The following is a 27,717-nucleotide window of genomic DNA, read 5'->3' on the forward strand; positions in this document are numbered from 1 at the left end:
GACTGGATAAAGAAAATGTGGCACATATACACGACGGAATACTATGCAGTCATAAAAAGGGATGAGTTCATGTCCTTTGTAGGAACATGGATGAAGCTGGAAACCATCATTCTCAGCAAACTAACACAAGAACAGAAAACCGAACACCACCATGTTCTCATTCATAAGTGGGAGTTGAACAATGAGAACAAATGGACACAGGGAGGGGAATATCACACACCGGGGCCTGTTAGGGGGTGGGGGACTGGAGGAGGGATAGTATTAGGAGAAATACCTAATGTAGATGATGGGTTAATGGGTGCAGCAAACAACCATGGCACTTGTATACCTATGTAACAAACCTGAAGGTTCTGCACATGTGCCCCAGAACTTAAAGTATATATTTAAAAAATCTCTCTTTTTCTCTCACTCTATATTTTGGTTCTCCTTTCTGGAGAACCCTGACTAAGAACACACCTGACATCTAACCATTTACGCCCATTTTATAGATGAGAAAATTGAGGTTCAGAGGTGTTGAGTGCCATGCCCAAAGGTATACACCTGGTACATGGTAGAGCCAAGATCCCAGTCCAGGTCTTTCTGAGACAAAACACAGCTTCTTATGCATGAAATCCACAAATAAGAACACAATGACCTACATACAACACAAACTGTACTTCCAATTAAGTAGTTCTCCTTTTTAATCATTCAAAAACTACCTTGGGATCTTACAGTACATGGGAATCATCAATATGTAAATACCTTATTATCCAGATGTGCAAAAGTGTCCAGTAGCACAGAAGATTGGTTAATAGGATGGTGTGTCCCAGCTTTTTACTGCACTTGTACTTGCTTCGAATATTTAGGAACCCTATATAAAATTATCTTCTCCAAAGTCATAATTTCCAAGAAGATCTTATACCCACACTATTTTCATAAGCAGTCAACTGCAAGATCTTTAGAACCATGAGGGGATCTCAATACACAACAATTTAGGATTAACCATTTTGTTGAATGTAAGATTATATCCCCTCCCCAAAAAGAATGAAATTAAAATAGAGAAAAATAAACAGCACAAGTGGAATCCTGAGCCTCTTGATGCCTTTTGCCTTGGGCTAAAGTTCTCTGGTGAGTTGTAAACTTCAAAAGTGTCCTCAAACTGGAACCTTTCCATAGGAAAAGTCAGCAGAAAATATTGACCCCAGGATCAATTGTTTCTGTTTAAGTTACAGATTGCTGCAGTCAAAATAAGCAGCCAGTGTTTGATAAAGACAGCTCCTCTTAGGAAGAATTGTCATCCCCAAACACATAGAGAGACACTCTCTGTCTCTTGATTACAATCATGATTTCCAGAATGGAGAAGATGACGACGATGATGAAGATATTGATTATGTTTGCTCTTGGAATGAACTACTGGTCTTGCTCAGGTAAGGTATTCACCAACCTGGCCACCTGCTCTGGATGATGCAGAGCCACGCTGGCGCCTGTGTCTTGTCTCACTGTGCCCCATGTGCTTGCGTGTCCAGGTTTCCCAGTGTACGACTACGATCCATCCTCCTTAAGGGATGCCCTCAGTGCCTCTGTGGTAAAAGTGAATTCCCAGTCACTGAGTCCGTATCTGTTTCGGGCATTCAGAAGCTCATTAAAAAGAGTAAGTGCACAATGAAATCTTCTCTACTCCTCCTTTCAATGCTGTCTGCCTTTTGTCAGTGCATTGGATATACTTTTAAGAAATTTTCTCCAGTTTAAAAATGATAGTAGCTAGTCATCTCTTTCATACCGTCACTTTTCTTTGACAGAGAAAGGATTTAATTACAATTTTTGTCATGAGGCTGTCCAAACCACTTTTGATGACTGATTCTTCTGCTGTATTCTCCTCTCTAACCTTGTCTTCTGGTTCCCTGCGTCCTGCTTTTGTACTTGAAGTCCTCGTGATTCTTTCTGAAGTGTTTTATTAAGAACTTCTCATTTATTGGAAATGAGCCTCCTTTCAAATTCAGCAGTTCTGCTCCTAATACCTACTGGAAATAATCTGGCTTTTGAGCCAAAGAAGTCCACCTTTCCTTGTCAATTTGGTAATAATCTGTTTCCTCTTAGCTTTGGGAGCTAAAGAAAGAGTAATCACTTGGGCTTCCAATGACTAAGTCTGTGATATGCAAGGAAATAAATGTAAAAATATCCTTCAAAGGAAATGAGAAACATAAGCAGCAAGTCATCTCCCTTCTTCCTGTTCCCCAGGTAATTTCACTGCCTTATTATCATCTGCATGGGACTCATTTGGAGGTAGGAATGAAAGTATTTTCAAGCAAATTTAGGTTAAGGTGGGAGGTAGAGAGGTTCTATAAAGTTGCACGTTTCATTCTAGGAATGAAGGCTCTGTATAGCCAGGCAGCATGGGAATGAGAATGAAGACACGGCTGAAGGTCCAGGCAGCAGAGGCCAGATGGGCATTGTTTTCTCTCTGTCTGCCTGCTGCCTTCTCCCATCCCTCCTGGACTGACTCTTAGCTTGTTCCCTCTGCTACTCTGTAGAGCACATGGCTCACGGTTTCCTAGTTCTAGTCTCCAAATACAACATATTCAGCTTGATCTTCTTCAGAACCTGGCTCCTAGTTTCTCTTTCCCAAATTTCAAGGGAAATGAATCAAAAGGACCCAGTTTTCTTTTCTAGTTTGATTATAGTTCATGAAGACTATAGGCTATGCTTTTTTTAGGTGCCATTCCAGAATCATGGCCAGAGTGGGGTCACTTGCTCTGGATGTTGTGGTGTGAAGGCCCTGGTCAGCTGCCACACCAAAGGTTGAGCTGCTCCTGCATCAGAATACAGAACCCCCTTTCCTTGCTTGTATTGTATTTCAAATGCCAGTTTCCATTGGCATTTAATGAAATCCACTTGTGGTGGTGTGGAATCAGGGTCTTGTTGCCAACCTTGCAGGTGAACAGTTTAAATGTACTTTTGATTTAGCTATTGGTCACTACAGAAGAAAGTTAGCAGTTTATTAGATGAATAAGAGCATGAAGACAGATCCCAAGAGAACCAATTACTGACACCATGGAAATCTGGCCTGTGGAGATGAGCTATCGTGAGGCACAGCCACTAGAGCATGTTCTGGCTCATGTGTCGTCTTGGTATTGTCATCCAGACTTGAGCCCATACACACATGCACCTAAAAATAGATACAATTATATGTGATGTGTGTGACTCTTGATGAGCACATGAAAAATGTTGCCTCTCCACCTCAAGTACACTGCTCCTTTACCTGGAGGTCTGCCTATTCTTGCCTCTCCCTAGCCTTTTCTTATTATTCAAATTCATTGGTCAAGCTACAGTCACTGTGCCCTCTTGTTGAGAACTCTATTTCTTCTCCCACTGGAAGGGAGATTCTCTTCCTTTGATCTCTCCTGGTGATATTTTTTCCTATTGGGAGTGTTTCATATTTTAATTTATGTTGTGTGTATTAACCATGTCTTCTATAAACACCCTATAGACGGCTCCAAATATACCAGTTCTCTCTACCCTAGTAGACATGAGGGATACACTCAAAGGCAAAGCCCTCAGGAAAGAGTTGAGTGAATAGATCACTAGCACTGGGTTTACAAACAATTCACAAAAGAGGAAATACAAAAGACTAAGAAAGATTTGGAAAAGTATTCAACCTCTCTGATAGAAAAAAAGTGCAGAATTAAAATAGCAATGTGAAAAAGAAGAATAACAAGGTAAAAGAATAACAGGGTGAAAGAAACATCACAACTACTGCTCGAGAGTTTGTAATTTTGTAAAATTGTATTTGAAAAGCAAGTTGGAAATATGTGTTAAACATATTTACTAGCATGTTAAACGTTAAATTAGTAAATATTTAAAACTTTCAATTGCATAGTTTCACTTCTAAGAATATGTTCAAAGCAAATAAGTGGTTTAGTCATGAGTATTTGGGGGTACAGTTCAATGGTTGTAGGGAGAAGGGTTGGGCCCTTCTGCTTTGCCCCCAGGTTTGCTTACCAAGTGCAGTGATTCTCTACTCAGACTGTACATCATCATCGCGCGGGAGCTTTAAATATTTCTGATGTCCAGGAGGGATGGTCGACTCCTTAAATCCCAGTCTCTGAGGGTGGGACTCATATTCTTAAATGTTCTCCTGCTCATTCTAATGTGTGGTCTGGGTGAAGAACCACTGGGTATTACCAACAGACCTAGATCAAATATTCTTGTAATTGACTTCAAGTTACTCACCTCCTGGGCTCCAAATTTGAAAAAGGATGAGAAAGGAAAAAAACCACATGACTTTAGCACTGATGGTTTTCTTGCTCCAACCTTGACATTAGGCTCACTTGGACTGTTCCCTCAGTGGACACAAGCAGAGAAAGGAAAGGTGGGCACTGGCCCTGTGCTGGGGAGGAGGAAGCAAAGAGGACAAGTCGGGCTGTGGTTTCATAGGGAGCAGTTTCTACCAGGGAAAGAGAGGGAAAGGAGATGGGGAGGGAGGGGAAGGGGAATAAAGGGGAAGAGGAAGAGGGCACAGTTAAATAAACCAAATTCATTTCCAATAGTGGAGAGTACCATAGAGGAGGGTAAGCAGGTTGACATGATAGGCCTTGCCTGGGGCAGCAGTCAGATGGGGCAACAGTGTCCTCTGATGCTGCATCTTTGAGCTAAGACTCACTCCAGTGACAAGAAGTTCTCACCATGGAAAGACCTTTTGAGGAATATTGGGGTGAGCTGGCAGAGTCAGTGGGAGGGCCCTGAAGGACAAAAGACCTCGAGAGGGAGGCTGGCTACAGCCAAGTGGGCCTGGGAGAGAAAGGTGGGAGTGGACAGAGGTCAGAGAGATGGGCATGAGTGGGACATGCCTAGGTCATGATTTTGAGGAGTTTGAGGTCTGTTTTAAGGGCAATGGGTAGCCCCTAGGGACATTTGTATTTGCAAAACATCTCTGCTTGGCTTGGGCCACCGTAACAAAGTACCATGAACACATAACAAACCATGGTCTAGGTGGTGCATAAACAACACCATTTTATTTCTCAGAATTCAGGAGGCTGAGATCCGGGATGAGGGTGCCAGCATGGTCCAGTTCTGGTAAGGGCCCTCTTCTGGGCTGCAGACTGCTGATTTCCTGTTGTATCCTCACATGGCAGAAAGAGAGCTAGCTAACTCTCCAGCCTCTTCTTATAAGGATGCTAATCCCACTTATAAGGGCTCTACCTTGAAGACCTAATAACCTCCCAAAGGCCCAACCTCCAAATATCACTTCAGGGATTACAGTTTCAATATATGCATTGGGGTCCATTGCAGTCTCTCTAGCTGCTATGTGGAGTGGGGTGTGAGGGGAGAAACTGAGCATGGTGAGATGCTGGTGTGGGGTCTCAAGTCAGGGCAGGGAGGATGCGGGGAGCAGATAGATTTGAGGTACATTTGGAGGCAAAGCCATGGAGGTTTGGGATCCTTGAGGTCTCCATGCCTTTTTTGTGTGTCCATTTTACCTTTCAACTCCTTTGCATTTTTTGGTTTTTGGCTTTCTAAATTATTCTCAGCTAGCCATTTCTGATCTTTACTTTTTGTCCATTAATAAGGGATTCATTTGAAAAACCTAAGTGACCAGTGATGCCCTATTAGTGAGGGTTCTCCAGAGAAACAGAACCATTATGACATGCATACATATATAAATGGATGCATATGAATATATGAGAGAGAGAGAGAGAGACATTGAGAGAGAGAGAGATTTATTATAAGGAATTGCCTAATGCAATTTCAAAGGCTGGCAAGTCCAAAAGGAAAAAAGAAAATCTGATGAGGTAGGCCAGCAGGCTGGAGATTCAGGGATAATTTATAGTTTAAATCCAAAGGCAGTCTGCTGGCAGAATTCCTTTCTGATGGGAAGATTTCTGTCTTTATTCTATTAAGGCCTTCAACTGATTCGATGAGGCCCACCCACATAATGGAGGGTCATCTGCTTTACTCAAAGTCCACTGATTTAAATATTAATCCCATTCAAAGAATAGCTTTACAGAAACATTCAGAATAATGCTGACCAAATATCTGGGCACCATGGTTCAGTCAAGTTGACAATATAAAATTAACCATTACAATTGTCAAATGGAATTGCTATGGGTCTTTTATTTTTATATATTTGTATTTCTTTTAAAAATAAAAACGAAAATGTAATCATTACAAAAAGTCAAAAAATACAAGAAAGGGAAAATGAAAAATAACATTCATTATCCATTTCTCTGAGAAACACTCGCTATAAACCCATGAGAGGATATCCTTTTGGAGTTTTTTTATTCTTATGAAGGTATACAATGTATTTTTAAAGAAAAATAGGACCATACTGTAACACTGCTTGTAAATTCTCATAATTTATTTCAGCAATAATGCTGGGTTTTTAATTTTCTCCAGTTGACTTCTTATTTTTTTTTGGAAATGAATTATTTTATTTTATGAGTATCTTGGTAAGTTTTTTTATTATACTTTAAGTTTTAGGGTACATGTGCACAACGTGCAGGTTTGTTACATATATATACATGTGCTATGTTGGTGTGCTGCACCCATTAACTCATTATTTAACATTAGGTATATCTCCTAATGCTATCCCTCCTCCCTCCCCAATTGACAAATGGGATCTAAAGAGCTTCTGCACGGCAAAAGAAACTACCATCAGAGTGAACAGGCAACCTACAGAATGGGAGAAAATTTTTGCAATCTACTCATCTGACAAAGGGCTAGTATCCAGAATCTACAATGAACTCAAACAAATTTACAAGAAAAAAAACAAACAACCCCATCAACAAGTGGGCGAAGGATATGAACAGACACTTCACAAAAGAAGACATTTATGAAGCCAAAAGACACATGAAAAAGTGCTCATCATCACTGGCCATCAGAGAAATGCAAATCAAAACCACAATAAGTTGACTTCTTATTGTTCAGCTTTTAGGCTGTCCCACATTTCTTGAATTACACAGAATAGAAATTTACTGACAGAAACTGAGTTCAAATGAAACAGCAAAGATGTTAGATGTTTCTCCCTATTCTTGAAAGACCCCTTCAAGATGCAAAAGAGGTTGCAAAGTTATCTCATAGCTCAATAAAATGATCTGTACCCCTAAAAACCCCACATTTGCATCTTTTCAGCTAAGCTTTTGTGTTGCCAGTTGCTTCCATCAAATTGCTTTTAGGTGAATTGCTGAAGCACACCCTGCAGTGGAGGGCCCCAAACAATGGACTTCAGTTGATGGGAGAGGTTTTTATTTTTTAATTTTTTAAAGAGACACGGATTTAACGTTCAATATATTAAAATTATAAATATATGATGTAGTAATTAATGGTGAGGTTGAGTTTTTATTTCTACTTGTTTTCAGAAAATTCTACTTTTATCAGCACTCATTATGTGTCCTATGTTAGGAGACATAAAGATCCCCATCCTAAGCTTGGAGTTTTGCCACTTTTTTACAAAACAAAATGTTCTGCATGTGCCTATTATTCCCTACTTGTAAGTAGTTCTCGCTCTCACAGAAAGAGCACTGCCTCCATCTCTCTCCTCCCTGGGCAGTACGTTCAATGTGTTGCTGACTTCAATTTGCTGCAAGGTGGGTTCAGAAACTAAAAGGCAAGAAGTGACTTGGATCCTGGGGGTGTTGTCAGGTACTGGACCGTGGCAGGCTCCCCACTGGCTTCCTGCTGCCCGCTTGTTCCTGCCCCAATCTGTTTACCTTGCAGCAGCCACAGTGATTCAGGTGCCGCTCTTAAAACCCTGTGATAGCATCTCACTGCAGTGAGAATGAAATCTAAACACCTTCCAATGGGCTCCAAGACCATACCTGACACGCTCCATCTCTCCAAAGTCACAGTATATGGTTCCTGCCTTGGTCACGTTGCTCCAGCCACAAGAGTCGGAGTTGTCCCTGCCCCAGGGCATTGGCTCTGCTTTCTATTCACAGAATGAGCTTCTTCCCATCCTTCAAGGCTCAGTTTAAATTTGCCTTCCTTGGGAGGATTTTTCTGGCATTTTCTCTAAAACAGCTGCTCCCTTCCCTCACCCCCATTGCCATGTTGTTGTTTTTCTTGATAGCCCCATAACTATCTGGGATGATCTTGTATAGTTTTCTTTGATGTGTCCACTGTGTGAAACCTCCTCTGGAATTTAAGCCACATGGCATCTTCCCTGCTCTGCCTCTGGTGCTGAACACACAGTGAGTACTCAAGAAGTCACAGGAATTTGTGACATCAGAACTCCCCAGATTTGTCATGGAGTTTAGATTATTTTCCTTTGTGGAAAGGAGAATAAAATCATTTAAACTCATTCCCATATCACATATCATTCACATATCATTCACATATCACATTTAAACTCATTCACATTCCTGCTCAAGCAGGAAGCTAGGGCTGGAGAATAGTCTGTACTGCAGAGAGCACTTGTTGCTTAATTATTTATTTCTAGAATTATTAAAAAATTATGGAGCAGTCTTTTAGGAAAATGACACTTAGAAATATGTACAGTTGATTCTTCTTACCTGTAGTAGTTATGTTGTATAAAATCACCATGAACACTGAATTAGCAAACACAGAATCATTGCTCCTAGGGAAAATAGAAGGTTTGGTTCCTGTGAGCCTCAGGTCACAACATTTTCATCAACCCATCAATACTGACCTTGTTTTTGTGAGTTCCTGCTTAAAGATGCTTAAATTAATATATATTGTTGATTCATTAACACTGAACTCACGACCAACAGCACTGTGACTCCTGCCTGAACAAAGCTTACCTTACTCACATATTTTCCATGTCAGCTGCATCACAGCCTTGTTCTTTGGAACACTAGTGGGTTCTTCCACACCAGGCTTGGGGGCCATCTTAAACACTAAAGCTACTAACAAAAAACACAAAAATGCAAAAAAAGCCACTAAATAGACCATAAAAAGCACGTCTGTTTTCAATATGAGAGTTGAAACAAGAAGGAAGAATGTCTCCTTGTTCGGCTTCTGTTGGTAACATGCACGTTGGGTGACTCAAGATTTTTGTCGTTCTGCATTTGTCCCTAGATGATTGCCAAAGTAAGTGCTACTAGTATTGATTTTGGGGTTACAAATAAATTTTAGTGAGTAGGTGAGTTTGCCAATATGGAATCCACAAATAGTGAGGATCAATTGTCACTGTAAAGTGTTAGAAGCAGTACTGGCCTTGGAGTTAGAACACCTACATTCTGGTTCCATTTTTGTCACTAAACTATTATACGACTTTGTTAAGTCACTTTTCCTCTCTGGTCTGCAGAAGAAAGGCATGGAACTAGGTGATTGCTAAGATAATTTATTGCTTTCATGGTGGACAATTCTGTAATATTTTTTCCATGGGGCAGAAAGAATGGTTTATAGCATCATAAACTTCAGAAATGCATTGATCACACTCTGAAACTTTATTTTTGTGAAGGTTGAGGTCCTAGATGAGAACAACTTGGTCATGAATTTAGAGTTCAGCATCCGGGAGACTACATGCAGGAAGGATTCTGGAGAAGATCCCGCTACATGTGCCTTCCAGAGGGACTACTATGTGGTAAGTGGGAGGAGACCCATCCCAGAAACGAACAAAAGGAAGAGCCTCACTTCTTCCATGACCTGGAGTCACACAAAGAACTTGGTCGCTGCCTGGCTAGCATCTGGCCACACTGCTAACATGTGGACACGGTGTCCCCTGGTGGGGGAAGTGTTACTCCAAGGCTGAGCATTAAGCTGTGAAGTCTGAGATCCTGAGTGATCCTGACAAATTACTTTATCCCTGGTGCCTCAGTTTCCTGCTTTTTAACATGAGGATGAATTTGTATCAGGTAAAGTGAATACAACACCAGAGACAAATCCCAGACACACTTAAAATTCTTTTACAAAGGATTATGAATCACTGACTTTTCCTGGCACATGTCACATTCTTTTGCCATTGACTGTTGAATGACATCTGTCTTCCCTACTAGTTCAGGCTCAGTGAGATCAGGAACATGGCATGTTCGTTTTCGTGTCTCTCATGACCAGAGCATGTACAGCACTGTTCCATGGTGAGCAGGTCCATGCAAACCTAACCCCAAAGGCCAAGGGAGCTGAGAGGCTGAAGAAAGAGGCTCCCAAATCCAGTTTCTCAGAAAAACAAACAAACAAACAAAAAACACTTCATAGGGACTTACGAACAGAACGCAAGTCTTGGGTGGAGGTGAGACAGTGGATCCCTGTGCCATTACCTTCCAGATCCAGGGCTTACATACTGTAGGGAATTTGACCCAAGGCCAGGATTTATGGTATGCTCATGAAAGTGGAAATCTTAGAGAGATTCCCAGAAACGGGTTAATCAGAAGTCATCATGGCAGATTGGCATCCAAGGTGGAATAGCTTTAGTCTCCACAGACACTTAGTCAACACTCATGGGCAATAATCCCATCTGAAAAGGGCAATGCCAGCAGTCCAAAATTTGCTTTCCAAAGTGTTTGCACTCTGAGGTTCAAGCTTGTGGGTTTTGTTACTTAAAAGAGGATTGTTTGATTTGTTATTTGTTTCATGAAACTACTCACTGTGACTCTGTTTTACAAAGGACTCATACCAAAGTGTCACAAGCTTCTATTTCTAATGAAATCTGAGGGCAAAGAAGAAGAGAGTGAAGTCCTATGGGGCTCTTCGTCATTTCTTTTTGTCCGAATGAAAATTGACTCAGGGCAGCCCCAGTTAGCACTCATGGGGGAAATGTTTGCTTTTCCTAGAGACTTGTAATGGGTCAAACAGCAAAGAGGTGTTTAAATATTCCATTTGTTTCTGCTTTGGTCTTGAGGAATTTTCATTTTGAAAAAATAAAATGCCTCTGTGAAGTTTTTCTTTGTCATTTCATCAAACCTGACATTTATTTCCTGATTTACTCAATGGAGGCTATCCCTTTTCACAAGCAGCTGAAGAGAGAACTCACCACTTTGTCTTTTCCAGCCCACAGCTGTTTGCAGAAGCACCGTGAAGGTATCTGCCCAGCAGGTGCAGGGCGTGCATGCTCGCTGCAGCTGGTCCTCCTCCACGTCTGAGTCTTACAGCAGCGAAGAGGTATGACTGGGGCCTTGTCTCCTCCCAGACCACACCTCTTAGGGTCTGTGTGGGTTTGTGAAAAACAGTGGTTTGCTGGGTAGCTGGATCATCACCTGGGCTTGGGGACGCAGAACTCTGCTGACACAGTGGGATTCTCTCTTGGACACCTACAGCCTCATTGTCCACATCCCCTACTTCTCCCAGCTTATTCTTTCACTCTTGTACGTCCTCTCTCTTTCTCTCTCTCTCTCTCTCACACACACATATGCACACACACACACGCACACACACACATACACACACGCACACACACATGCACACACACTTGATTTCCCTGGGATTGGGAAATGGCCTTCAAGTAAAATTAGCAAACCTTTAAAGTTTCAGATCTAAGTATGTGGGTCACTGGCACTGTGGTTTAGTGCAATCAAGAAGGACGTTTTTGTTGGACCAGTGTTCAAAACTATTTCTCAGCTCTGTAGTCCAGGTCAGGATACTTGACTTTCATTTAACCCTCATGATCCACGGCTTCTTCATCTGTTAAATGCTAGCAGTCATAAAGACCACCTTATAGGTTGTTGAGAAAATCTGGTAAGCTGATGGACATGAAGGATCTGGCCTGGCACTGGGATACTCAACGGATGGCAGGACCCTTATTTTTCCTCAATTGCATTGAAAGTTTGATTTGCAATAATACTGTAATATTAATAATATATACATTTTTTTCCTTGAAATTATATTATATGTGTCCAATTATTGGCTGCTTTCCTTACTAGACTGTATGTCTCATGAGGGCAGGGAATGTTTGTTTTTGTCAGTCTAGGGCAATGTTTGATGCAGCACAATGTTTGACACAGCTCACTAAATACTTGTTGTATAAATGCAAGAAAACTGGGGAAGAAATGGACAAGAATATGATAAGAAGAGGCCATTTCTTCACTTTAAACTAGGGATAAAAACATGACATATTGTTTGTTCATGTGTAATAGGATAATATTATTGACAGATATTTTAAAAATATTTCCAACGTTATATGGATGATTCTGTCAAACAATCTTTCTTTCCTTTTTATATTTTTGTTCAGTTTTTCAAGATTTAAATCTATAGTGAAAATTACATTAAAATATTATAAAATTTCTACTTCAAGAATTACACATAAAAGTTAATTTTCCCATATAATTAATATAATCCTGCCTTAACTATTTTGTCTGGAGGTACATTTTAGAATTAGAAAGTAATGAAACTAATGACTGAGACACTCCTATTGCAGAGGATGGCCTTATTGGTACAAAGAGAACTTCACACAGTTTATCAGGACTTTCTCCACAAAAAGTTCAGTTGAGCACGGCCTTATTGATTGATCCCGTTCACACTGGCAACTTTTGAAGGTCAACTCCCAGGTGATCTCTGAACTTGTCCTGGAGCCATAGCTGAAGAATCTTTTCTCAGTGCTGGGGCGAGTACCACGGGCCTCCTTTCTTAGACCCTATTGAAATATTTAGGAAGTCAAATACATTCTGCTGTAACACACTCATACACTGTGGCCCAACTAACCAGAAATGACAAGGACCAAGCTTATCACTTCACAAGTCTTTTGTTAGTCTTGATTTGTGGTTCATATGAGAAAAAAGACAGTGGGGAGGAAGACAAGCAGAGTGCTAGCCTTTGTGGAGTTTATAGACACGTCTTGGGGAAAGGTGCCCACTAAGCAAGAATTACCCTGACTATCAGACAGGCACTGGGGCCACATAGTGAGAGGAATGCATGTCACCTGGGGAGCAGACAGCTTCCCCCAGGAACTGACCTTCCAGCCAAGAACTGGAAGGTGGGTAGAAGTCAGAACAAACAGGGCAGAGTGTGGAGGGGGAAGGGTATTTCAAGCATAGGGGAAATCAGATGGGGTACCCTGAATTGCCAGGAAACCTGGTGGGTTGAAATGAACAGAACTCCATTACAACAGAAATGAGAAAAACATGGGGAGAGAGGCACAAGGTGGAGCTGGAGGAACATTAGCAGTCAAGATGGACTTTGAGGGTCTTGTCGAGGATGTCTGGCTCTATCCTAAAGACACAGGGGCTATGAAAGAGTTTTAAGTGTGTGTGTGTTGGGAGCAGAGGAGGGTAACAGAATCAGATGATGAATAGATTGGAACTAGGTAAGAATAAATATGGAGTAAATATGAAATAAATAAGAGGTGAGAGAGAATGCTAACTGGGTCTAGGGCTTAGTAGTGAATGTTGAGAGAAATGGATTCTGGTTCATTTTATGACCTTTAACACAAAATGAATTTAGTAAATGGCCAGCTAAGTTAACGCCTCTTCCACCCCTGATTCGGAAAGTGGGTTCTGATTGTTTGCAAAGCCTACAAATCTGTTGCAGCTTTCTAATTGCTTGGTGAAGACCACTCTCTTGTCTTCCAATTCCAAGTTTTCTAAGAAGACTCAGATATAAGTTAGCCCTTGTAAAAAACTAGATCTTAAAATAAACTCCCTGGTTGCTTGTTCTTAAAGGTTAGGTGATCATAAACATTTTTGAGCAAATTTATTTTTAAAAATTCTCAAATTAAAAAATTCTACAATTTGAAAGAAAAGAAGAAAGCAGATAGAAACTTAAGTAATTCCTGGAAACTCTGAAATGAATTTCTTGCATGAAACAGAAGAAATGAGAGAACAGCTGGTAATCACTTTCATTGAAAAAAATGGTGACATTATAAATATGAAAGACATTAGATAAGGATACATTTAGTCATAGAACAAATAAATTATTGTTGGAAGGAAGAAATAGAAGAAATAAAACTGAAAAAACTCCCAGAGTAATAAAAATAAAGATCACTTGAAAAACATATAGAGAATGTAGAAGAATTTCCAGAGTAAGGAATATAAGGTAAAGAAAAATGGAAGCCATGGCAAGTAAGTCCCAAAATCCAAATTATGACTAATAAGGACTTAGAGTAAGTCTGGTAAGGATATAATGAAAACCCTGAATATAAAATATTTGGACTTTCCATAACATAATTTTTAAAAATATAGTAACAATAAAAAATTGAGAAAATAAATTTCTAAATTTGCAAATATTCTCCTATCGTTAACTAAATAGATAGGTGAATTATCAGTAGTTTTTATTATTTCTTTTTCAATCCCGAAATAGAAATGTGAAGAGGAGAAAAGCTTTCCTTATGGTGCATAAGCACTCATTCAACTTTGTACTGGTGCAGGCGCCATCAGGAGTACGATGCTGAAATGGTACAATGTAGTACAGTTGTAGGTTGGAGCTCTCTTTTTCTTTCTTCAGTTTCTAATAAGTGAGCTTGACTTTAGACAAATCCTTCTGATTTGGAGCGGATAGGATGAAGTCAGCCAGGGTTTCCGACTCGAGACCCAAAATAAGAGAGAGAAACTGAGGAAGAATGATGACAGGAATTCTGAGCTCAAGGGAGGGGTGACGGGCATTTAATTTATTTACTGCCTTTCATTTCAAAAGATAGATATTCAACTAGAAGTAGTCTAAGCCAAAAAGAGGTAATTCCTTGGATCACATTCCCAGAAAGGAAGGAGAGAAGTTGGCTTCAGGGACAACTCGACTTAGAGTCCTTCAGTCCTGTATGTGCCACATTCTTCTCCTTCCCCTTCTCTCCCAGCCTCCCCTCCCCTCTGCCCCTCCCTCTTCCTTCTCCCCCTCATTCCCTTTTCTCTCTCTCTCTTCCTCCCTTTCCTCCTCCCTCTCCCTCTTCTTCCTTCTCTGAGCCTCCTCCATCTTCTCCTCCTTCCTCTCTCTCTGTCTCTCTCTCTCTCTCTCTGTCACTGTGCCTCCTGCACTCCACGCCCACCCTTGCTGCAGAGAAGCTTTCCCCTTGCAGCAGGAAGTAAAGCCTCAAGCTACTCCAGACTTATGTCCTCTGTACTTAGGAAGGAAAGGAGGCATTTCTCTCTGTTGCCAGTTAGAGAAACCTCTTGGCATTCCCTCTATTGGCCTGGCTTAGGTGTCCCCTCTTTTTGTTCTTGTATACATATAACTTTATTATTAATTTATTTTAAATTTTATATATTTACTTGTGTACAATGTGATGTTTTGATACCCCCCTTTAAAAATACATTTTGGTGGAGATGTAATTTACATACCATAGAATTCACCCTTTTAATGTGTACAGTTCAGTGGTTTTTAGTATATTCACAACTGCCACCACCATTTAAATCCAGAACACTTTCACCACGTGAAAGAGAGACCCCAATAACAGTCGTTCTCTATTCCTCATTCCTCCCAACACCTGGCAACCACTAATCTACTTTGTGTGTCTATGGATTTGTCCATTCTGATCTTTTCATACAAATGGAATCGTACAGCCTGTGTTCTATTGTGACTGACTTGTTTCACTTAGCACAATGTTCTGGAGGTTTATCTATGTTGTAGCATGCATCAGTGCTTCATTCCTTTGTATTGTTCCATTTTACAGAGCCACATTTGACTGATCCATTCATTCATTGATGGACATTTGGTTTATTTCTCCCTTTTTGGCTATCATAGATAATGACGCTAGAGGCATTCATGTGCAAGTTTTTGTGTACGCATGTGTTTAATTCTCTTGGAAACAGAATTCCTGGATCACATAGTAACTCTATGTTTAATGACCGTATAGTGACTTTATGTTTAACTTTTTGAGGAACTGCCACATTATTTCCATAGCAGCTGTACCATTTTACATTTCCACCAGTAATGTATGAGGATTTCAGTTTCTATACATTTTTGTCAATACTTGTTGGTGCCTGTCTTTTTGATTTTAGCCATTCTAGTGAGTGTGACATGGTATCTCGTTGTAGTTTGTTTTTGTTGTTGTTGACAGAGTCTCACTCTGTCACTCAGTCTGGAGTGAGACAATCTCAGCTCACTATAACCTCTGTCTCCTGGGTTCAAGCAATTGTAGTGCCTCAGCCTCCCAAGAAGCTGGGACTACACGTGTGTGCCACCATGCATGGCTAATTTTAGTATTTTTAGTAGAGACTGGGTTTTGCCATGTTGGCCTGCCTGGTCTCCAACTCCTGGCCTCAGCTGGTCTGCCTGCCTCGCCTCCCAAAGTGCCGGGATTACAGGCATGAGCCACTGTGCCTCGCTCTCATTGTGGTTTTAATTTACATTTTTCTAATGACTAATGATTGGCCATTACACATCTTCTTTGAAGAAATGTCTATTCAAATCCTTGCCTATGATTTAATTGCACTATTTGTCTTTTTATTTAGTTGTTTTGAAATATTTTCACCCCCTCTGTGGGTTGTCTTTTACTTTCTTGATGGTGCCCTTTGAAAAGCAAAATTAAATTTTGATGAAGTCCAGTTTATCTATTTTTTGTTTTGTTGTTTCTGTAGTCTTACATTAGGTCTATGATCCATGTTGACTTGATTTTTGCATATGATGTGAGGAAGGGGTTCGACTTCATTCTTTTGCATGTGCGTATATGGTAGTATCAGTACTATCTGTTGAAAAGAATGTTCTTTCTCTCTTAAATTGTCTTGGTATGTGTCCCTTCCCGGTCTAATTACTGTGATGGAGGCCAAGAGATTACCTGACTGTTTAGAATGGGGAGGACAGCCTACCAAGGCTCTTGGTAGAAAGACTGTGAGCCAAGCAACCACTTTACTTTGCGATGATTGCATGGACTTTTAGTGGTTTCATGAAAACTTCTTGCAGACCCCTTTTCCTACTGAACGTATTACGGTAACTTTGTACAGAGAAAACTCTAAAATTTGACCTAAACTTAGTCTATGTGCAAGTCTGTGTAACAGGTTTTTGCTTTTCTGGAAGTTGGCAATGTTTGGGAGTACATTCTCAGTCTAGGGGAAAGAGCTGTGGGTAATTTAAACTTCACATTGGTTGCTCTTCCCCATGTGCTTTTTTAGACTTATATGTTTGATATATATAAAGTTATTTAATATAATGTATTGCCTATTTCATTAAAAATGGATTATATAACATATATCAGAGTCTTCCAGATGACATTTACATTTTTCAGTGTCTTTCCTTTTTCTTTCTTTCATGTGCTGACACATCCTGATGCCTGAATTTCTTTAGATGATTTTTGGGGACATGTTGGGATCTCATAAATGGAGACACAATTATCTATTTGGTAAGTTAAGATCTGTTCTTTTTATCTTTTTTTCTTAAAATAACTCCATATTGCAACTCTTTGTTAGTGAGTCATTTAAAACTAGAAATACATATGTATGTAATCTTGCAACAATTACAGCCATAGAAAATTAACATTTTGTTTTGCTTTTGCTTATTTTTTATCACTAGGTAATAATGATACAACTATTCACTTAGATATTCCTTTGTATTCACAACAGAGCTTTTCCATAGATAATTCCATTTGATGGCCCCAACATCTCTGCCAAGTAAAGGGAGCCAGTATTGGTTTTCCCCTTAAGAATGTGTAGCTGGAAGGATCAGGAGTAAACAGGCTGAATTCTATCGTCTTTCAGCCATACAACTAGATCTGATCATCTCTTTGAATGTCTTGGTTCAGAGAAGAAGGGCTCTCCTTCTTTCTTTTCTTGTGTGGCTTTTAATACAAAGTGGGTTGGGTTAGTGTTCTATGATTTAGGAGGCATTTTTCCTAGTAGTGCTGATGGCAATAAAACTCAATGGTGATCTCTTACTGCTTCTTTGCTTAAGAAGCATATTTGTGGCATTAATAATAAAGTCATAGAACATTCTGGAGTAGTGAGAGGAGTCTTGTCTTATGATTATTACTGTGTTACAGGTCTCATTCCAGATGAGTCCATAAGTGAACAATTTTATGATCGGTCACTTGGTAAGTGGTTTCTTTCCTGCTGTGCCACCAGACCCTTTTCTGATCAATCTGGACTCCTGAGAAATCCTATTTCATAGCTGTTTCCTGTTTGATAGGAGTTAAATCTCTGAAACACAAAATATTTTAAGTAAAAAATGAAAAGAATAGTAATGTATAAACTTGCTTTGCAAATCATTAAAAAGGTAGCCTTGAGGCACTAACTGACTTAAAAGTTACCAAGAATCAAAATATCAAATCTGGCTCAGGAAATAAGCATTCACCTTTTTTTTTTTTCCTGACACTCTCTGAAGCATTTAAAAAGTAGCATGAACTCTAATAATCTTCTATTTTTAAACTAAAAAATTTAATTTTATGGGTACATAGGAGGTATATACATTTATGATGTACATGAGATATTTTGATACAGGCATACAATGTGTCTAATGATCTTCTTTTTGCCATACTCAACCAAACTTCTCACCAAATGGATGAAACAAAGTTATTTTGTCCCTCTCCTGTACAGATCAGTTTTCTTATTTGGTCCTCATGATAGCCCTGTCAACCAGGTGTGTTACCTGCTTATATAGACGAATAAAGCAGTAAGAACTCATGGCATTAATTGGCATATGCAAACTGTCTACCCTGTACTAATTGCCTAACACAATTTTCTTCTTCAGTGTCACAAACATTCTGTGAGTTAGCACTATGTTCTTTCCAATTTTGTAGGTGAGCTAACTGAGGCTTAGTGAGTTCCTGTAATTTGCTTCTGGCTACATTGCCAATGTAGGACTTTAATCAGATTTGTCAGAATCTAAAACCTGTGCCTGTTTCATGCTGCCTCCCAGAAGAGCTGCGAAATCCACCTGATGTTCAGCATTCTCCATTAAAATAAATAACACAGATATTAACATTTCAATAAGCTCAAAGTCTGACCTTCATTAGGCAAACTCCAGTTTATTTGAAGTGCTAGAGCTTATAACCTGATGCTTGATTTTTTTAAAATGCCATTTTATATCTCATCCAAGTTGTCACTTTGGGAGAACATACAGTTATTATGACAGCATGACTACTGCTGAAACGTTTTTATGAGCTTTTCTTTTAGAATTGTCTTCAGAATCCTGGCTTTTTTTTTTTTTAAATCTCTGTACTGGTGGCAAACATTTGCCCTTGGATTTGATGTTGGGAGTATTCAAAAGACATTTGGAAACAAATCTGATTAATCAGACTAATAATCAACTTGGGTGTGTTGGTTATCTATTGCTATGTATCAAATTACCCCAAAATTTGGCAGCTTAAAACAACACACATTTATTATCTCACAGTTTGTGAGGGTCAAAGACCCAGGAGAAACTTAGCTGGGTGGTTCTGGCTCAGAGTCTATCAAAAGGTTTCAGATAAGACATTGACTGGGCTGTGATCTCATCTGAAGCTTGACTGGGGTTGAAGGAGCCACTTCCAAGCCCACTCACATGTTGTTGGGAAGCCTCAGTTCTTCACAGGCTGGTGGACCAAGGGCTTCAGTTTCTCACCATATGACCTTTCCATAGGACTTCTGAATGTCCTCACATCATGACAGCTGGATCCCCCCAGAGATGATTATTTGAGAGAGAGAGAGAGAGAGAGAGAGAGAGAGAGAGAGAGAGAGAGAGAGAATGAGCAAACAAGAGCACTGAAGGCAGAAGACACAGTCTTTTATGAACTAATCTTGGAAGTGATGTATCATCACTTCTGCATAATCTATTATTAAACACACAGGCCAATCCTGCCCCAATGTGGGAAGGGACTGCCCAGGAGTGTGAATACCAGGAACCATCTTGGAAACTGATTATTGTATTGGACAAATGCCTTTTGGGACTAAAAATATTATATGGATATAAATTAATGTGACCAATTCTTTTATATATCTCAGAAGAAATTTCTAAGCCAAAATCTAAAAACACATTGGGCCTGGGGGAGCATCATTGACACAGAAGTGCAGCTGTCTTGGAGACTGCTTTGAACATGATGATTTAATTTAATTCAACAAATGTGTGTGACAAACACTGGGTAGATCCCTTGGAGGACTGAAAGATAAATGTGGCAGTTCCTGCCCTCCAGGGCATCCATGGTGGCTGAGACATCACATGTAGTAATACAGAGTGGGGAGAAATGAGCACTAGACCCAGCTGAAACACAACACAGGGGAGAAGGAGAGAGAGTGGAATAAAGAAGATGAAGTTATTGCGCCCTCAGGTATTTTCATGGCAAATGGGTTCAGGTTATGCTTGTCACAATCCTTCTCATTAATTTGTAGTAACATTGTCCACACTGTCTCAGATCTTGATGTGACTGACAGAGACTATGCTTCCCTTTTCTATCTTTAGAGATCATGAGAAGGGTATTGCCTCCTGGAAACAGAAGGTACCCAAACCACCGGCACAGAGCAAGAATAAATACTGACTTTGAGTAACAGCCTTGAGGTAAGAAAATGCAGGTGCACACAAGCGTATTTAGAAATAGAAGCTACGTGGAGTGAATGCCTTAAAACTGCCAACCTCCAAATATCTGCAATGTGCTATTCAAATCCTTGCTTTTCAGCTTCTCTGACCTCCTTCCCAAGACTTCTCCTCAATTGCCTCTTCAATCTCATGCACCCTCAATCTTTTTCCCATGACATTTGTATCTGTTGCCACTGATGTGGTCAAGTCTGTCCATGTGAGGAGCAAACAAACAACAAGGACACAGCCCCTTCTTTTGGCCCATCTCATCCATCTAAGCAACTGCCTTCCCTCCATCCTTCCTTCCTTGCTAAACTTTTTGATACAACTGTGGTCTCTGGTTGCTTCCTCAACCTCCTCACCTCACATCTATGAAATCTCATCTAGCTTCCGTTTCTTGATGTGTACTTTATTTACTATTTATTAATTTATTTTTCGAGAGGGAGTTTCACTCTTGTTGCCCATGCTGGAATGCAATGGCGTGATCTTGGCTCACTGCAACCTCTGCCTCCTGGGTTCAAGCGATTCTCCCACCTCAGCCTCTCTAGTAGCTGGGATTACAGGCTCCTGCCACCACGCTCAGCTAATATTTGTATTTTTAGTAGAGATAGGGTTTTACCATGTTAGCCAGGCTGGTCTCAACTCCTGACCTCAGGTGATTCGCCTGCCTCAGCCTCCCAAAGTGCTAGGGTTGCAGGTGTGAGCCACCGTGCCTGGCCGACGGATACTTTAAATACTGGTGAGCATTTGTATGATCTCCTTAGTTTAATTCTTTCCCTATTCTGTAGATTACTCTTTTATCTCTTCTTCTTGCTTGACTTTAACTATCAATGATGCATAATTATTTCCAAACACATGTCTCTTACCACACTGTACATCCGGATCCAGGCCTTTATATCAACTGCCTATTGGATGGTGTTGCCATTGTGTATCCTGGGTGTCCCTGAAACTCAACTAGCTTCCTGCCAAGCTCCCTTTCTTAATTGATGGCATCACCATCCACCTAATTTGCTCAAGCTGAAAATCTTGAGGGCATCACTGACTCCCCTTCATCCTTCATCTTCTTGGAACGTACATTGGGGGCCAGTCTTATTCATTCCCCCCCCCCACATTTTTCTGGCGTTGGTCCATCACTTCACTACCATCACCAGTGAACTATTGATTGTATTCTTGCCTCAGGTTCTGATCCCACACTGTCTACCTTGCTTGCTGTCTTCAGGTTTATTGTGAAACACAGAGGAGACTCTGATCCTTGCCCCATATAAACTAATGCTTGCTTCACTTGTGGGACTGAACAGAGGTGGGCAACAGCCGGACACTGGGCCAAGAGGAGGAACAGCCTATCTGCCCCAGTTCTGTAGAAAGCTAGAGACGGAGTCCTGGTTTATCATACTGGCACTGAGCTTCATAGAGTTTCACATGTGTATAAATTCCCAGTTACTAGGGATGGGATTGGAGCAAATGTAGCTATCACGAAGGGCACACGTAAGAGGAACCTCAAGATGGAATTATAGATGTCGATTCCATGCATAGGCATTTTACATGCACACATGTGCACACACAAGTTAATAATGAAGTTGGAGTGTTCACGGGCTTTACAGTCTGCATAACACTGCATGCTTTCAGGATAAAGTCCAAACTCCCAGTGTAGCTCACAATGGCTTTCATGACCTAGGTCTGCCCACATCTCCAGCCTCACCTGGCCGCTCAGCTCCTGAGGCACTGAGGTACTTGCAGCTCCTCCGGCTGCTGCCTCTACTGGGACCATCCACCTGACTAGTTCTGCCTCACCATTCAGGTCCCAGCTCAGTTGTCGCTTCCCTTTGGAGGTCTATGTTGACACCACAAACCACCACCACTGAATCAGAGATGATGTCCCTTTTTGGGCCTCTGCAGGTTCCTCATCACAGGGCACTGCCATTGGTTGTTTCCTGTCACCCATCTGACTACCAGACTCCCCAAGAGGAGGTCTCAAGGAACTTCAACTGCCACTATCCCCCAGTGCCCTGCACATAGCCCAGCACACTCAATAAATAGCACTCAGTAAATATTTTTTAAGTGAATGAAATCCTTCACTTTGGGTTCTTGAAATTCTTTTGCCAAAAACATCAGTTAAGCATGGTATAATTAATTTTTAACCACTGAAATTTGAAAGAAGTCAACTGACATTTTACTAAAATAGAAGGGAAATTCACCAGTGAGGCCTTCTTGGATGAAAGACACAAATGGTAGGTTTTCTTTTTAATGTATGGAACAATTCTAAATATAAAAACCAGCTCCATACTGAGATCAAGAATCTACTCATTATGAAGCAACAGACGCATCATGTTCCTTTTTTATAAATGTAAATGATATCTTTTTTTTTTTTCTTTACAGAACATCATGGGTTGGGGGCAGGGAGGATAGAGTTCTCAATGGATTGGCTGTATTTTGTTTATTAGTAATATGATAATGTCGGATGTGTATACATATGTGTATTGCAATATAAATTCATCATCTGATTTTTATGAAGAAATTGATCACTCAAAACATTTATTTTTAAAGACAGCTGCAGCCCTGACCTGAACACTGGATTTGACTGAAGTCCCAGTTATGTCTCTGCCCTCCCATGACCTTTAGCAGGGCAGGTTTCTACACTGTGCCGGGTTCCCTGAAATCACAGAATGAGACTGGTAAGGCCGGCACAGTGGGTCTAGTGAGGAGGTCAATCCAATGGGATCTGGAATCCACGGGCCTGGTTCTGAGCCTGCTCTCCCATCTGTAATGGTGATCCAGTTCCTTAACCTCTCAGGGTGCAATTCCTTCAAGGGTTTATTATTACTTTTTGCTTTTTCTTGACCATACTAGACCATAAGCTTCCTTTTTATTTTGAGACAGAGTGTTGCTCTGTTGCCCAGGCTAGAGTGCAGTGGCACAATCTCTGCTCGCTGAAAACTCCGCCTCCCAGGTTCAAGCGATTCTCCTGCCTCAGCCTCCCGAGTAGCTGGGATTGCAGGTTCGCACCACCACACCCAGATAATTTTTGTATTTTTAGTAGAGATGGGGTTTCACCATGTTGGCCAGGATGGTCTCAAATCCTGACCTCAAGTGATCCACATGACTTGGCCTCCCAAATTGCTGGGATTATAGGCATGAGCCACCATGCCTGGCCGACCATAAACTTCTTGAAGATGCATTCTCCTTGTTAATTATTGCAGTTTTACAACATGTAAAAATATTATTAATGATATGTCTATACGAAATTATTAAAAATATCTTTTGTCCATTTCATAGGGCTAATAACACTGTATAGAATACAATCAATCAGATTGGGAGGAAAGAATGAATGAGTGCATGACCAGAAACAAAATTACTCTTTTGAAATTGTGAGTGTCATTTTTCCACTGGGGAGCTCTTTGAAGGTAGAGACTTGGGCTATTTGTTATGAAATCCCCAGAGCCCTAAACACTGTTCTAGGATTCTTTCATGTTGCCAGAAAATTATTTAATATATGAGTAGATAGTGAAATGTAATATTTAAATAAAATACTCTGAATTTTTTTCTTATTTATTGCTCTAAGGTAGGAAATGTAGAAAATCAGGTCCCAACTCTCATGTTGAAAAGATCTCTTTGAGAATCTTAGACTTTCTTATCTTTGTAGCTGGAATAATTCTGACTTTTCAATTATGTAGTGGCCAGAAGACCCTCAGCACCCAAACCATAGCTGCGTGAGTGATACATTTTTCTTTATGTCACAATCTTGATTATTAATGTGAAGTTCCTAAACTATGCCCAAGAGCAGCAAAGGGGGCAGTTCTTATTGAGGCCTTTTGTCAATACGGGTACAGTAAAAAGAATCATTCTCATGATTTTATCCATTTATTCTACAAATGTTCATTAAATGCCCCTCTATGCCTGGCCTCTGTGCCCATGAATATCACAGCTCTCAAGAATGCCTGGGCCTGTGTTTGGACCCATCTCATACATTCTCTTGCATAAACCTTGGAACAATCAAATGAAGTTTTATTCTTGTTGTTCTCTCTGTTTCATTGAGGAGGAAGCAGAGGCATTTAGAGGCCCCTGCCCTCAGAGATAGTGTTGGGATTGGAATTGAACTCTTGATGTCTGTCTGTTTCCAAAGCCTCTTCCCTTGTCCTCCCTGTTTTTCTCATATCTCTGTATTTAAAAAAATAGTATGAGAGGGCAAAACTTCAAGGCTTATTTGTTTAAGAAGCATTTGTCATGCGTTGGGTGAAACTAGAAATGTAGTCACCAACTAGATGGCAAAGACTTTAATTGATAGGAAGTGTTAGCAACATATCTGCTTATCAACTATGTGGAAGGACCGGTCTCTAAAACCTGCACCACCACTGCCAGCTTTCTGAGTGATTTCCACTTTCAGGTATCAGACTCATTCGTGACAACTTCTTGTCATGGTCTCCCATGACAGCCCCCCTACTGAAGAGAGCCAGATGCCCCACAGAAGACAGAAAAGATCCAGCCGAGACTCCAGTGGCAGAGACATGGCTATGTGCAGTTGTATTCATTTACACTTACTCTGATTCACATTCACAGCGCACTCTATTAATTGCTGCACCAAGTAGAGTTGGTTCTTATGATCTGAGGCAGCTATGGTCTACAAAGTTGCTTCAAACATTGAATTAGTGAATACTAAACTATCGCTCATATAGGCAATGCAGGGTTAGAGTTCTCTGAGCCTCTGTTCCCAATGTTTTCCTCAACTGATTAGTATATAACCTTGTTTTATGTGTGTTTCTGTTTAGATGCCGTATTTAATAGATACTGTTGACTCATTAACGATGAACTTATGGCCAACAGCACTATAACTCATGCCTGAATGAAGCTTCTCTAACACACATATTTTCTCTGTAAGGCACATCACAGCCTTTTTGCACTTAGAAACACTTGACACCATTATACTTGGGGGCTATTTTAAACAGTGACATCATCAACAAAAAGCACAAAAATGCAAAAAAATGGGGCACTAAGTAGACCGTGAAAAGGACACTTGTTGACAGCAGGAGAGCTGAGACATGGAGGCAGAGCGTTGCCTTGTTTGACCTCAGCTGGCAAGGTGTGGGTAGGATGACTCCAAGTTTTTGCTGCTCCATGCCTGTCTGAGAATGAATGAGAAAGCACCATGAGTACTGATTTTGGGGTTTCAAATAGCTGTTAGTGAGCAGTGAGTAGGCGAATTCACAAATACAGCATCTGTGACTAATGAGGATTGACTGCTGAGTGGGTTCCTGGCCCCTCGTTCATCCCTAGCTTCTCATTACTCTCCGTTGATCTCTTCTCATCCTGTCTTTTTAAAAACACCATCTGCATTAGTTCCCCAGGGCCTCACGCAGTCTCTCCTCCTGCACCCAACACTGCCCTGCTCTGTAGCCACTTCACTGCTGTCCTATCCCCAGGTCCACCCCTTCTCCTTCTGGACCTCACGGCCGCGTTGGATGTGGGTGACCACTCCTTCTTTCTTGAAACCCTCTGACCTCTGAGATTTGGTCCCCTCTCAGGCCAAGACTTCTTACTATTCACAGACTGCCTTCTTCCTGCTGCCCCTGAAACCATGATGTTCCCCAGGGTTCCAGCCTCGGCTCTCCTGCTCATGGCCTTCCCTCTCCTGGGTGATGCCAAGCACCCCCAGGGCTTTGACACCCAGCTGTCTGGGGATTCTTCCCCCCTCCTCCACACTGTCCCTCCAGCCTGGACTCCAAGCTCGAATCAACGGCAGCCTGCCAGACACCTCCGTCTGGGTATTCCACACCACATTCAAAATGCTATTCTTCCCTTGGAGACTCACTCTTCCCCTGTCTCCAACTCATCTTCCAAGGTCCCCCAGGCCTGAAGCAGATGCATCTCAGACCTCCTCCCCACCTCACCCAGTTGGTCACCGAGGTCTGCTAATCCCTCCTCCGAAATGTTTCACAGCTCTGTCCTCTTCGCGCTATTGGCTCCAGTTCCAGCTGCATCTCTAGCCTGCTATGTTCAGCATTTTCCTGGTGGCTGTGTCTTGTTCCCCTCAAAGGCACCTGTGCACTATCATCAGAGTCGTCTTATAATGAGTCCGGGGCCTTGCTCTGCTGGAGGATGGGGATGAGCTCCCTCAGAGTGTGCGCCTCAGCAGTCCTCACCCACACACCCGGCAGTGTGCTCCCTGTCTGTCCCCAGTTGCGTGCTGCTTCTGTCTCCCGGGTTGCATGGGAGAACCTCACACAGCTGACTGTTCTCCCGGGGTCCCAGTTTGGGTCTCACCTCCACTCTCAGGCCCCCTCTGCTGGGATACTGTATCCCTGCCCCATATTATCCTCCGAGTTCAGCTTACATGTCCTCTCCAGGAACCCTTTTCCTCTGGTTTCCTGCACATGGGCGTCTCTGGAATTGGCATTTACCAAGCTCTTAACTACTTCCATCCCCTTCACTAGGTTGTGGGAGGTTTTTGAGGTCAAAACTATGCCTCATTGATCTTTGTAACCCCCAGCAAATGCTCAGTGCATACATGTTTATTGAACAGATGAATTGATAAATGGATGAATGGCTGGATGGCGTATCTTGATCTCCAGCCCCACACCCGCACATGGTGGTAGCTGTGGCCAGCCTACTCTTTTGCTTTTGCTTGGTTCCTTCCTTCCTGACCTCATACCACAAACACCTTCATAGACCCACATGGGGCCCAACACCTGACCGAAGCCTCTGCTTGCGGTCTCTTTGATTCTTCCCTTTATGAGAGATTTGAGCTTCCTTTCTGGGGCTGTGTATCTGCTCCCCAGACCCAGTTACCTGTTCTTCCTCCTGCAGGTGTCTCTCGCCCTTTTGGTTTGTTCAAGGAGCTGCTGCTTTGCATAGCTGCTCTAGCATCTGGTATCATCGGATCTGGTTTTGAATAATGCCCAGGAGTCCTGGGTCCCTGGCCTCCAAAGCTGGAATGTGAACCCATGCCACGGTGGTCTGACCCTCACGCTCCTTTTTTCTTAACAGCAAAATGCAATGGAAGGAAGAGAAGTTCCAGCAAAGAAGGATTTTGTGAATTCTGTGATTTTTCTTCTGATCAGTTTCAATATGTAATAAATGCCCTATTTTTCAAGTAAGACTTTTTCTTTCATTGCCTGGTTGTTGTTGTTGTTGTTTTTAAAGTAACACTAACTATGAAATTTTTCGATGAGAAACTAATAAGATTGGTATTAGCTAAGGATTTTAGGAGTTGAGGACTCTCAAAGTGACTGGCGTATTTCAGGTCAATTTAAAACTGTTGTAAATTTCTTGTTATTAGAAAAGCAAGCAGCTCAGTGTCAGAAGAGCTATGCTTTTCTCTTTATGTCTAATTTTTGTTTGTTTGTTTGTTTGTTTTCTTGAGACGGAATCTCGCTCTGTCGCCCAGGCTGGAGTGCAATGGTGCGATCTTGGCTCACTGCAAGCTCCACCTCCCAGGTTCATGCCATTCTC

At 41.3% G+C, this 27,717-nt stretch overlaps 1 protein-coding gene across 2 annotated transcripts; it reads left to right on the forward strand.

Moving 5' to 3' along the window:
- The first annotated feature begins 1,236 nt into the window (after nucleotides 1–1,236).
- On the forward strand, nucleotides 1,237–27,362 carry SPP2 (secreted phosphoprotein 2). Of its 2 annotated transcripts, none has more exons than XM_054478405.1 (8): nucleotides 1,237–1,406; nucleotides 1,506–1,630; nucleotides 9,398–9,520; nucleotides 10,924–11,034; nucleotides 17,077–17,131; nucleotides 17,768–17,818; nucleotides 20,161–20,256; nucleotides 27,073–27,362. In XM_054478405.1, the coding sequence occupies exons 1-7, from the start codon at nucleotides 1,322–1,324 to the stop codon at nucleotides 20,244–20,246; spliced, it is 636 nt and encodes a 211-aa protein (XP_054334380.1). In that variant the 5' UTR covers nucleotides 1,237–1,321; the 3' UTR covers nucleotides 20,247–20,256; nucleotides 27,073–27,362. The 2 variants fall into 2 exon arrangements, with proteins under 2 accessions (XP_054334380.1, XP_054334379.1); XM_054478404.2 differs by having other exon boundaries at nucleotides 1,242–1,406; nucleotides 27,253–27,362.
- The last annotated feature ends 355 nt before the right edge of the window (nucleotides 27,363–27,717 follow it).

The sequence above is a fragment of the Pongo pygmaeus genome, chromosome 11 (genome assembly GCF_028885625.2).
Source record: "Pongo pygmaeus isolate AG05252 chromosome 11, NHGRI_mPonPyg2-v2.0_pri, whole genome shotgun sequence".
Lineage (NCBI taxonomy): Eukaryota > Metazoa > Chordata > Mammalia > Primates > Hominidae > Pongo > Pongo pygmaeus.

Excerpts from the sequence above, each read along its gene's own strand:
- SPP2 (XM_054478405.1), top strand. The coding sequence starts at position 1,322 with ATGATTTCCAGAATGGAGAAGATGACGACGATGATGAAGATATTGATT. Across the intron at positions 1,407-1,505 it reads GAACTACTGGTCTTGCTCAG|GTTTCCCAGTGTACGACTAC; the intron begins GTAAGGTATTCA and ends TTGCGTGTCCAG. Across the intron at positions 17,132-17,767 it reads GAGACACAATTATCTATTTG|GTCTCATTCCAGATGAGTCC; the intron begins GTAAGTTAAGAT and ends ACTGTGTTACAG.